The sequence below is a fragment of the Chelon labrosus genome, assembly GCF_963514085.1.
Source record: "Chelon labrosus genome assembly, chromosome: 10".
NCBI lineage: Eukaryota > Metazoa > Chordata > Actinopteri > Mugiliformes > Mugilidae > Chelon > Chelon labrosus.
The window spans coordinates 9,349,861-9,362,686 of record NC_140360.1 but is presented as its reverse complement, the minus strand read 5'-3'; the positions used below and the strand labels follow the sequence as shown (position 1 = coordinate 9,362,686).

The 12,826-nt window shown below is 40.9% G+C and overlaps 1 protein-coding gene across 3 annotated transcripts; it reads left to right on the top strand.

The window, feature by feature from the left end:
• Positions 1–1,498: 1,498 nt before the first annotated feature.
• Positions 1,499–12,810, top strand: LOC311494599 (zinc finger protein 362-like). 3 transcript variants are annotated; one of them, XM_084553719.1, is made up of 9 exons: positions 1,499–1,574; positions 4,295–4,358; positions 4,623–4,878; positions 5,184–5,255; positions 5,944–6,262; positions 6,824–7,048; positions 7,213–7,291; positions 7,391–7,549; positions 9,227–11,551. In XM_084553719.1, exons 2-9 carry the CDS (start codon positions 4,296–4,298, stop codon positions 9,341–9,343), a joined length of 1,290 nt encoding a protein of 429 aa, XP_084409845.1. In that variant the 5' UTR covers positions 1,499–1,574; position 4,295; the 3' UTR covers positions 9,344–11,551. The 3 variants fall into 3 exon arrangements, with proteins under 3 accessions (XP_084409845.1, XP_084409843.1, XP_084409844.1); XM_084553717.1 differs by having other exon boundaries at positions 5,184–5,288; positions 9,227–11,549; XM_084553718.1 differs by having other exon boundaries at positions 1,509–1,574; positions 4,650–4,878; positions 5,184–5,288; positions 9,227–12,810.
• Positions 12,811–12,826: the final 16 nt, after the last annotated feature.

The window sequence follows — 12,826 nt, the reverse complement described above, 5'->3', positions numbered from 1 at the left end:
ACCCTTTCTGCTTTACTTGTAACCATTACCGATTTTGACACGTCCTTGAAAAACCTTTTGTTATCACTGTATGCATGATACAACGGAATTTGCAAGATACCCATCACTGTGGCGCTTTTAAGAAGAACACAACACAAGCTACTCTACTACACGCATCCACAAACAATGCCTTTTAGAGACGGAGTGAATAAATATTAAAATAAACTGCACAAGAAGTGTTTTTCATGCAGCTTCAGAATTCTTAACCTTTTGTTAATTACGCTGCTGTAACACAACCATAATCTCAAGTGAAACTGAATATCACTTTTATCGCAGGGCCTTTTGTGCAGATTATATTATATAATATGCATCCATGTACACTCACTCACCATTTCATTAGGTACGCTTGTGAAACCTGCACTAAATCTTAACTTCATGAAGGTTATGGTATTAGTTTCACATAACCGAGAGAGAGCTGTTGATTCAACAGTGTTTTCACTTTGGGGGCTGTGGTTTGAAATACTAGTGAATTTAGTGTTTCTGTTATTTTGACAATCCCGTTTTAGTCAGTGGGCTAGGCTAAATAATAGAAACACTTTTAATTTAATTCAGTTTTTCACTGCACCACAAACCACATCCTCCAAAAATGATCATCCAGCTGAATCACCACCTTTCTGACGGCGTTTCAGTATGAGCATTAAACAGTCATGAAGGAGGATCTTACTAGTAGCTTCACACAATGTTTTGGCAAGTGGGTGTTTGACTAGCTATCTGTGCTGTTTTCCTGTTTTACAGTTAAATGTTTTCATGAAATCACACCTTTTTCTTCGTCTCAACTGCGTAGTTACACCAATTTACATGAATTTGCTCTTCAGTCAAATTCCTGTTTTAATGATTTTGGAGGAAACACTTCCTCTGCAAAAATGCATTTTCACTTTTAGTTTTAACCTTTACTTGAATGCACCTTTAACATGATTTAACTATCCTTTTGTTGCAATGGGCATCATCATGGTTTATTTTAAATGAGGCTTTCATCTGGTTAAATAAAGTTAAATTGGTCTGCAAATCATCAACAATCTCAGTTTTGGGGGACACTTTCTTCTTTACCCCCCTACATTTATGTGACCCTGCAGTTTATTTCATACGTTTTTAAAATTACCTATGCTCATAAAATGTGATGCACTCTGCAGATTAAAACACCTAAAACACCTCTTTTCACTATATTTCTCACTTAAGAGTGAAAAATTTCGATCGGTGCACATTTTCACACTGTCTTTCAGCATCCGAGTATTTCCTCCACCCCTGTCGATCTGCTGGCTAAATCCACCCAAACAGGCGCAGGGGGCAAAAAAAATAAAAAATCGGGATTCACCAGAAATTGCATTTTAAACGCGAATACAATCGTCGTGCACAATCCGAAGCGACATTAGCAGAACATTTCCCTCTTGTCTGTACTGTACTGCACTGAGCCTGCAGCAGCACCCAGAAGTGAACAAAGCGACCCGGAAGCGGTGGTCCGACTGGAGGCAGAAAGAACATCAACCTTTTATATTATAGCTGTACTCGCAAGACAATATCTGCAATCGGGACACAAGGTATTTGTGCATGTCTTTTGGTCTTTCCTCTGCTGTGCATGTCTCCGACGAGCGGTAGCCCCCCAGCTGCGTGCATTGTGCACACAAGAAAAATGCTATTTCTGTCCTTTGATTCGTCCCAAAAGTTACAGAATGTGGAAAAAGCAGCCCTAAAAGTGAAATTTGCTCAAGATGGCACGGCGCCTTTCGGGGGACGAGGCATTGTGCGCCGGTTGTATTTTGACCTCAACGCATCGCTACGGTTATATATTTTAATAGCGGGTGTAGTGAGCCGAGCTTGTCCGTTTCCGTGCTGTTTTTTTTTTTTTTTTTTTTTTTTGCAGGGCATGGTTGTTGTAGGAAGTGTCAGTTTTTTTAAGAGGTGGGGAGGCCGGGCTATTCAAACCTGCATTTCGCCGTAAACAATCATTCATGCCTTTGACATGATAAACACACTTTTGTGTGCGCCTCGTCCCCGCTCCCTCGTCCCCCGGCACCTTCCTCGCCACAAGATGTTCCTGCTCCTAAAAAATTTTTTGGGGTCTGCAGAATATGGCGTCCCGCCTTATAAAAATAAGGCTGCCATTTTTGTTTCTCTTTTGTCTGGAAATGTTTTAAGAAAACTGTCTGAGAATGTCTGGGGCGCACCGAGAGGCTCGATCCGCGCAAAACCTCCCGTCGGTCCGAGTCCAGAGGTGCTCTCAGACAGCAGACATGTCCGAAAAAGTCAAAGAAGGGAAAGTTTTTTTTTTTTTTTTTTTCCCCCTTCCCTCTTCTGCGTTGATGTGAACATTTAAAGCGACGTCCACTTATTTTCAAGGAATTCAGACAAAAGGAGCAGAGGAGCTTAGTGCACAAGCTAAACGGCTAGGGCTCTGCTAGACTAATGCATTTGGATGCAATTTAAATGTGAACCTGTAGGCCTAATTTACACACACACACTGAGCATTTAATAGAGCAAATTATACGCCTAGACACTTTTTACAAAGACAACTCTCACCTGATTAATAATACAAAAATGTACTTATTATATCTGAATTTTAAAATCTAAATAACCACTCATAGATTTTCCCCTATACGTGGCTTTTGCTCAAGTTTTCATTTAGATGAGCAAAGAAAGTCTTGAAACATGGGGGCAATCCCAGTACACCGAACCTTGAAGTTAAGATTTTTATATGGCAAGTGTTGCGCATTTTCAAATAAAGTAGCGAGTCCTTCTTAAAAAGTTTGGTTTTTTGGACAGAATTAGTCAGCTCCTTAGACGCGATGACACATTTTCAAAGCGTTTTAAAACCACAAGACAGCGTTCCATTTATCTCTAATCACAACTTAATGCGTAACACACATGCCTGCGGTGAGGACGGTCAACATTAAAAACCCAAACTGTACTCATAGGCCTGGAAAAAAAAAATCAAAAGTAACATCTAATAGCTTTCTGATAAGATGTGGTTGTGGTACGTGACAGAGATGAGGTAGCGCACGGGTCTGAAAAGTGGGAAGTCACCACAAAGTCACTACATTTCCTTATCCGTATTAAATAGATATCAGGCCTGAGATAGAGGTGTGTCTGAAGGCGAGCCCGGCTTAATAACCCATCTGTCCACCCAAGCTCCTCCTGTGCTCCTTTGCTCGAAAAGATGGCAATCTCGAGTCTTCGAAACATTAGTCCACAAACCGTTTTGGGTGACGTCCGTCGGTTATATACAGTCTACGCGTGGCACAGATGCAGTCGACGCTTTTCACATTAAAAATCTGTCTCTGATAAAAATCAACTGCTTAAATTTGGAGGTGGGAGGTGAAGAGGTGGAATGAAACAAGCTAAGTTAGCTTACTCATTCATTCAGCATTCAAACTGAGCTGCCTGCTTGTGCACCATGTGGCTTGCGTTTCGTAGACGATCTGGAAACCTGGCTACCATCAGACATCAGAATTTGCAAAACCTATGGAAACGTGTATAACAGCTTATACGTGATCAAGATGTAGGGCCGTGCAGATTACACGGGTTTCCCGGAAGAAGCAAAAACGGAGAGCGTCAGGAGATGGCTTTAAATATTATATTAATAACTGGAGCAGGTGCAACACAAAAAGAGGCAGCACCGTGCACTGGTGTTATTTAGGACAATCGGGATGAAAAAGAGAAATATATATATTTAAAAGTCCTCTGCCTCTCCCCAGTCGCAACAGGCAAGGGTGCGAATGAGTTACCATGTCTATGGAGGACGCTCTGTGTCTTAATTCGGCTAACTAAAGTGCTGCAGGCAGCTGTTTGTTCACTTAATCCAAGAGTTTAGATGGTGTAAAAAATGCAGGAAATCAGTTTTAAATTAGATTTTTTTTTCTTGGGGAGGAACCCCACCAATTGCAGGTTAACTCCCAATATAACCAGGTACCCATATCTGCAGACTTTCTTAACAAAATCAGTCCTTAGTGGATAAGTTGGAGCACTTTGAGCAAAATTACACATTATTGTTAAGACTTTAAATTGAAACCGTCAAGCCTGGAAGTTGCTGAGTCATTTAAATGTGTACACTTAATTTAAATGAAATGCTCACCCTGTCTACATGAAACCTGAAACCAGACACATGTGTTTGAAGGTGTTTACGGTGTCAAGGTGCAGTTTTCATCTTCAGTCTAAGTGAGAGTCAGTTTGTCGGCCTAACCCGTCTCTGCTTACTGGTTTTGGTCAGAATGTGTTAACACTTTCCCCTTACCTGAAGTAACGTAAATGTCATTCGCTTCAGGATGGCAGAGCCTCGATTTAACAACCCGTATTTCTGGCCGCCCCCGCCCTCCATGCCAGGCCAGGTAAGTCCACTTTTAACGTGTAACTACTAAGACATTATTCGCCTTTCACTGCCATTTGATTCCATGTGTGAATGTCTTTTCAGCCATTAAACTTCAGTCTGAGAAGTTGTTCATTCTCGTAGATTTTAAAAAAGAAAAGAAAATTAAACCTGTATTATGTGTCTGGTTAATGTTTTCCCTCTTGCGATGTGTATTTCGTTGGCATGAACGACATTCACACACGGTGGCTGTTTACTTTTGAGCATGAACCGTTAACCCTTTCAGCTGGATAACCTGGTCCTCATTAACAAGATCAAGGAGCAGTTGATGGCTGAGAAGATTCGACCCCTGCACCTGCCGCCTACCTCCACCCCTTCTCAGCAGTCTTTACTGGTGCCCACCTCCACCCCGGACGGTAGCTCTCAGCATGGCATGTCGGTGCAGAAGCCGCAGCAGGTGCCGGGCCACCACCCGCAGCAGCAGGGCTCCGGACAGCCGGACATTGCCCTGCACGCTCGTCCCGCCTCCAGTTCCGGACCAGGTAGAGTCTTCAATCCGTTGTTTTTAGGCCTAGACATTGAACAGTGGTACATTCAGCGTGCAGACACAAGTGAACATTAGCATTGAGATCCTGGATAGGATAGGATTTACAGTCATGTGTAGGCTATTTATTCTCCAGGGCGAAGTTAATGAGCTACAATCTGATACGCATCTTAAATGTCTGGGGCTGTTTTTCCTTAATCGTTGTTTAATTTCCTTAATTTTCCGACATTTGATTCAGAAATATGTCTGTTTTACAAGAATATGTACCGTTTACCAATTAATCACCACCACCTTGATTTCCAGATGGAAATATGGACGACAAGTCAGCAGTCAAGGCTAAAGGATTATGGGAAGACTGGCACATGAGGCAGCTCGGTGAGCAAACTGGACGGGTCAACCATCGCTCAGGTACCGCAGTCACTAAGTCTGTCGGCATGGGAACAAGTCAGCAAAACATTCAGCCAGTGTTGTTTGAACTGACAGAAGTGGGATACAGTTAAGCTGCTGAAGCCATGGAAGCGGGTAAATAAGACGTACATTCAGCATGTCAACTTGTCGAACGGAGAAACACCTCTCAAAGTCTATTCTTAAATTCTTTAGCATTCATAAACAGACAGTTAAACACTGGCCTTAGATTGGCCAAGTTTGCTGGGGTGAAAAAGTAAGCAGGGTTCTTGCTCTGCTCCCTTTTTAAATTTATTTACACAACCGTTTCTGTCACTTTCAAGTGCAGCACTGGCTTCCAGGAAAAGTTTAAATGACTATCACAGTCCCAAAGCCCCTTCCTATGACACCCAGATATTCATCCCAGTGTTTTAAGAGTGGCTGTGGAATGGATTGCACAACTCAACCTGAGAGTCTGATTATAAAAGATGGATGTTAATGGGAGTTAGTTGCTGCCCGGAGGAGTAGAACAACATAGCAAAGAAGCTACAACTGAGTATAATTGAAACGTGTATGAAGTGCCTAAGTTTGTACAAACATTTGTGAAGCTGCACATGTGTAGTTTTGTTTGTAACCTTTACTGTACGTGCTAATGTAGTTCTGCTTCCCACCTCCACAGGTCTGGCTCCTTCATCTCGACCGGACAGCCACAGCACCTCGGAGGCCCTGACTCCCACAACTCCAACCTCCAGCAGCCAGAACCGCCTGGGCGGCGCTCCATCTGTGAACATCATCTCCGGGCTGGCCAGCGGCCCCGGCATGGACCACATGAAGGCCGGAGGCCTGGCAGGACTGTTGGGCCCCCCACCAAAGGCACCGCGGGGAAGGAAGAAGATCAAAGCTGAAAACACATCCGGTCCTCTGCTAGTGGTGCCATACCCTATCCTGGCGGACCAAGGCTGTGTCACTATTGCACCCAAAGAGGGCAAAACCTACAGGTTGGACACAGGAAGCTGCTTCTGTTGCTTTTAAGCTTTTGGTGCATCTCACAGGGGAGGACGTTTTTATTTTGGAGCTCCTCTTGCGAAGCCAATTTACAGATTTAATTGTGATTTGGTTAAACTGTAGATCACTGAGGCGTACGCTGAGACTTAATGATAATATGAACCCTTCTTTTTCATCTGAGGGGATACCTTAATAAGAGAAAAGTTTGGTGTAATTGCTAAATTACCCCTGATGTCTGATAATAAGCAGCATCTCCAGAGAACCCAGTAAAAAATGATAGAAGGTGATAGGTCAGGACAAGTCTAGACGCTGAGGTTGGTGAAGGATGAAGGATACTTAATTTGAGACTCAACGAGGAGTCAGTAAGTTGCATCATGATCTAAATGATCTGACTTCCAGCTGCCAGACTTGATACTAAATCACTAATCATCTTCTTTTAAATGTACTGTAACGTGGCAAATAGCGTTGTTTTGCTGCGTAGTCTCTCTAAGGCTGTAGATCTGAACAAATGCGAGTCTGACGCGATCCTGTCTCGGTCTCTTTTTCTCGCCAAGATGCAAAGTCTGCCCGCTCACCTTCTTAACCAAGTCAGAGATGCAGATTCACTCCAAGTCCCACACAGAGGCCAAACCGCACAAGTGTCCCCACTGCTCCAAGACGTTCGCCAACGCCTCCTACCTGTCCCAGCACCTGCGCATCCACCTGGGGATCAAACCCTACCACTGCTCCTACTGCGAGAACTCGTTCCGTCAGCTGTCACACCTGCAACAGCATACCAGGTCAGTCAGGCTGTTAAACACAAAGCAGGGATTTTGAAATGGTTTTATCAAATTCTCTTTTCCCTGTGTATCTCTATCTCTATCTATAAGTTAAATCTGCTGTTCGACCACAGTCATCACCTTTGTCACGACACATTTTATTTTACTGGCTTCTCTTTCCACAGAATCCACACTGGCGATAGGCCTTATAAATGTGCTCACCCCGGATGTGAAAAGGCTTTTACCCAGCTGTCCAATCTCCAGGTCAGTAAAAACTGTTTAAATTCAGAACCGTCAAAAGTTATAAGTGCGCCGCTCTCTTGACTCTCATCTGTGCTTCTTCTTCTTCTTCTTCCCCAACAGTCTCATCAGAGGCAGCACAATAAAGACAAGCCGTATAAATGTCCTAACTGCTACCGTGCCTACTCAGACTCCGCATCATTGCAGATCCACTTGTCAGCGCATGCCATCAAAAACGCTAAGGCCTACTGCTGTAGCATGTGCGGCCGGGCATACACCTCAGTGAGTAATACGCAGGTTGTTTGTTAGCTGTAGTGAAGTTTCCTATTGGTGACATTTAACAATTGAGTTTTCTTCCCGAACAAAAAAAAAAAAAAAGGAAGTGTTTTTACGCCTCAGAGCTAGCGACTGGGTGTAGACATTTTGTTTTCGAGGTTGTCCTTTGTGGTTGACTTTGTTCCAATTTGGCTTGTTTTGCGGAGTCACAGTGACGTTTGAGTCACAGATTCTTGATGATTCATTTGTTGGAGAAAAATTTTGTTACTCAAATGTCTAAGAGGAAACATTGATGACGTCTCTATGTAAAAGGTCAAATATCAGTGTCACTGTTACATCACAACGCTCTGCATAAACAAACACCTTTTACCTTGCTGAAGCTTTGTTAGGGCTTCCAGTTCTGACCAGTCAGTTGCTAGGTTACACAGACAATAGCCATGCTGGGGGGCTGACCAACGTCGGCTACCAGCTAACAGCTAACGTTAGCGACAATGGAAACGTTGCTAGGATTTTATTTATTTGTTTATTTATTTTTATTAGGGACTATTTTTGCTATAACTAACTATACAGCCTCTTTTTCCAACATGTTCCTGTTTTTCTACAAAGAAAATAAATTACCTTAACATAAATTAAAGCAGAATGAAAGACAGTAGAATACAAATATACCACTGATATTGGGGACGTCCCGATCCGATCACGTGATCGGAAATCGGGGTCGATCAAGTGGTTTCAGACTCGATCGGAATCGGACGTTACATCCCGATCAGGGATCGAATATATATATATATATATATATTTATATTTATTCTCATTATTTTTTTTATCAGATCTATAATATTTCGAAACAAATGGGAAAAATAACAGCTTAGTATTTGCTGTTATGTGGTGGTACAGAGTCAGACCGTCTCAACTCCACACAGAAACAACGTATGCGGCATGACGTCACTTTGCTGCGTGCTGTAAAGGAAGCAGAACACGGCAGCAACTTCAAGCTAGTGGCGCGAATATGTCTGCGGTGTGGAGATATTTTATCCTGGATCTGTTTCTTCGCTGTTCTTCATTTTTTTTTAATGTACTGTAGAAGTATCGGATCGGGACTCGGTATCGGCAGATACTCAAAATCAAATGACTCGGACTCGGACTCGGGGACAAAAAAACCTGATCGGGACATCCCTAACTGATATGATAAAATTGCTAGTCTTTTAACCAGTTTTTATGTAGGGTCAGTTCCTGTAAACCTCAACTTACAACTATACATCTGTAAATGCAAAAAAAAATAACACGTTTTAACAGTTAAACTAAATCTACTGGGCCCCAACATTGCTATTAGTTGTCCAACAAGTTTTGTTCTCCTTTATTACTCCCTCATGGGGAAATTAAATCTCATTTAACCCATCCATTTGTACACTGAAGTGAGGAACACTGTTTTAGGGATTTAAGGTACTTACTCAAGGTCGAGGATGTCGAAGAGATTTGAACTAGTGACCTTAAAGTCCTAAAATCTGCTTCTCTGACCTCCATCTTCACTAAATGGGTCTGGATGGAAAATGCAGCTTGACTTGTTAGTGGAGGCATACAACCAGGACGACTGAACAAATGTTCACATTAGTTTAATTAGAGTAATTATGTTTGTCAAACCAATGTCCCGATTTCTGATTTCTGTGTGTTTCATTGTCTTTGTAGGAGACCTACCTTATGAAGCACATGTCCAAACACACGGTGGTGGAGCACCTAGTGAGCCACCAGTCGCCCCAGAGGACTGAGTCCCCCAGCATCCCCATACGCATCTCCCTCATCTGAGCTCCCTGGACGTTCAGCAGCAAGATCCGGAGCGGGCGTTCGGCTGGAGCTTATGAGGCCCTGCACCCACGGCCATCTACATAAGGCTTACATTAGCATTATGACAGCTGACATAAGCATTCGGTGTTAGATTCAGTAAACGGACTGCCTCCATCCGTCTGGACACGGGCCGTCTGTCGGAAACGAGCGCCGCGTTATATTGTGAATGTAACCGCACAGCTAGAGGTTGTCCAGACAGCGGTCGAGCAGCAAAGAATGTCTTGCGTCAGATTTAATAAGCACTTTCGTAAGCGTCATGTAAACCGCCGGATGCATTGGCCATTAGAAATGTTGTCGTTGCGTTCTTAAGTTTCCTCTTCCATCAAATGGGTTTCCAAAATGTGCCAGATGATGTTTGCCCTTATAAAAACAATTGAGAAATTAAAAAAAAAAAAGAAAGAAAGAAAATAAATCTTTGCTGGGTGTATTCTGGAGACATCCAAAGATAATCTTAAAGCACTTTTAGGCCTCGTGGTTTTGGCTCAAATTATTTCAATCTCGTTGGATAAAACTAAATGCCAGAGGGCATTACTTGTGGCAGCTAAGAGTACTGACTGTGTGCAAATGACAGTCGTTTCTGTTACTTTCTTCGTTTTACATCACGTTTTTGTACAGATTTACAGGGTCCTCTAAATTTGGAGAAAGGCAATCGGTAGAAGACAATTTAAAACATGTAATGATTGTATTAAGGAGTTGCGTTATTGACTTCGAGGAGGCTAAAAAAAAAAAATAATAAATAAAAAAAACAGAGCAACACAGACGGGAAAGAAAGATGAATGTTTTTTTGTTTTTTTATATTTCCTAAATCTTTCACTCCATATTTGACGGCACCTTTACGATCGTGACCTATGATCAAAGAAACACTGCTTTTACTTTTTGTTTTTCAGTTTTTCTCCCAGTAGTTAGTGCCATATATGAACCTTGTCGAGGTTTCAGGAGAAAGCAAATCTCGCTGATAGTGTTTGTCTGCTTTCCCTTATTCAGTCGAGCTTTGACTTATTATTTCCTAACAACTAGAAGCATAGGGTTTTAGAGTTTGTTGCACGCGTCTCAGCGCCAGCTCTACTCTCTACATCAGCTGAAATTAAATTTAAACATCGGACCAAAATGTGAAGTAATTGTACAGCTACTTTAACCCACCGATTAATTATTTTTATTATTTTTTTTGTTTTGTTTTTAAATCTTTAATAAGCTTTACCCGTTTGGAATAAACTGCAGTATACTGTAAGTCATATTCAGTAGGCCTATGTTATGAGTTCATGCAGAGGTGAATCTTATTTTTTATTTCTTTAGTATTCTTTGTACGCAGTATTGTTTGTTGGACTTTTACTGTAACTGTAACCTCTGAATGGTACTAATAGGGTACCCTGTATTCTTCAGGGCACTTCGGATAAAAAAGGTGCTACGGCTAGGCGTTGCATTTGAGATGGAACTGAGAATAATGTAAAATACATATACAGTATATAGTATGTTTTCAAAAGAATAAAAACTTATTACTCGAGCCACTGGCCTGAAAACAGACATTTACGCCAACAACAGACCCTGCCTCTTCGACTTTACTCTCTCTTAATGAGATAATGGGGAAAATGTACATGTTGCTGTACTGTAAAACATGTTACTCATTTATAGTACCTATTTTTCAGTTTTCATAAACACGTTCTGTTTGGGTTTTGTAAAGGTTTATGTATGAGCTTACTGTAATTATTTTAGTCTACCTGTATGTTATTAATATTCACGTTTTATATCAGTTATTTACATGTAAGCCTTAACTGTTTTATCATCCCATTTCCATTACTCTGTATTGTGTTCGGCAGTATTCAGTCGTGTAAACATTTATTTTATTTTTTTTTTTAATTCATTTTTCTTCCGCATGGAGTTCCTGAGCTGTAATCTGTATAACTGTTTAACCCATGTTCTCTATGAAAAGATAATGCGTAGATTTATTACACTTTTTTCCTGTCTTGCATTGTGGTTTCATATACAGTTTCTAGACGACTAAATATGCACAGCCAAGACTGAGGAGTTAAACTAAGGTTATCAATGTTTAAAAGAGAAAAGGAAAAAAAAGCTTTGTATCTTTACCTTGTTTAATAAACAGACTGTTATAAATTAAGCGGATTTTTCCTGGTTTTGTGCTAAAAGCTGTATCGGCAGAATGAAACGTATGGAAAAACGACAAGCATTATAATTTTTATTTACGAAAATAAGTTTTATATTTAAAAAAAAAAAAAAAAGTTTTCTTACAAATACAGCAAACAAGTTTCAGGGTCTCTTTTTCAAACAGGCTTCTGTTATTGGACGTATTCACGCAGCAGGAGCAGCAGCAGCAGGATAAGATTAAACCCTTCACCGTTTCAGGCACATTGAAAACACAACTGAAGACAACCTGTTTCCATTCTGTTTAGTACAAAATAACAGAAGTGGTATATGTATTTAATACCATGTATAAACACACACATCTCTCTGCTGATGGTATTTGTGGCTGAAGTACTGACATAGTGTCCCTGGAGGAAACCTCTTATGTTATAAAAAAGGAAATTCAAAATATTCTGTGGCTTTTCCTGACTGCATTTCTTGTTTGTTTTTTTTTTTCTTATAGCAAAACTTGTAAATACGGGAGTGTTTGCATCTAACAAAGCAGTGACCCAATATGTACCATCCATGTACCACAACGTTTTCCTGTGTTGATACTGTATGATATTTTTGACACAGTACAATCATAAATATACATCTCTATAGGCATTTTAAAACACTGCCAAGATTCAATTTAATTTGGGAATAATTTCTCTCGTACCGTTCATCTCCGTTCCACTGCTACATTTTCCCAAATGTAAACACAAGTAATACTTGTTATAAAGTGCTCAGTTTAAACCTCAACTCAAATATCCCTCGTGATATTTTGTGAAGTACATCGTCTCAGTCTACATACATAAAAAAAAATAAAACAAACAGTTGTTACACCATAAACGAACATGTCAGTCATTCTGATTTGCTTTGGTGTGCAGGTGCAAGCAACTGACCGTCTCCCCAGGCATGTACAAGCAAGATAATGCCACATGTTTGGCTTCAAAATCTCCCATTCCCTCTGGTTTCCTTTATGATACATAATAAAAAATATCTGATTGACACTTGCACGGGCTTTCTGTTAAAACAAATCCCTCAGTTTTCGCTCACACTTTCAACCATGGATTGAAACACAATCCAAAAGAAGGATCTGCTTTCAAATATGACAGAGATATCACCCTGAGCAGAACTACAGTGGAAGCTCCCTTTCATTATTACTGTCTTTTAATATGGATTATTTGCATTCTACGTATTTTTTTTTTTTTAATGACTTGAATCAGATTGTTTTTGTTTTTGTTTTGCAGTGGAAGCGGTGGATGTTAATGTATAATACTTAACAGCAGTCATCTTCTGTGGTAGCCCGATGCACCATATACCGTC

Excerpts from the sequence above, each read along its gene's own strand:
- LOC311494599 (XM_084553717.1), top strand. The coding sequence starts at position 4,296 with ATGGCAGAGCCTCGATTTAACAACCCGTATTTCTGGCCGCCCCCGCCC. Across the intron at positions 7,049-7,212 it reads CACCTGCAACAGCATACCAG|AATCCACACTGGCGATAGGC; the intron begins GTCAGTCAGGCT and ends CTCTTTCCACAG. Across the intron at positions 7,292-7,390 it reads CCCAGCTGTCCAATCTCCAG|TCTCATCAGAGGCAGCACAA; the intron begins GTCAGTAAAAAC and ends CTTCCCCAACAG.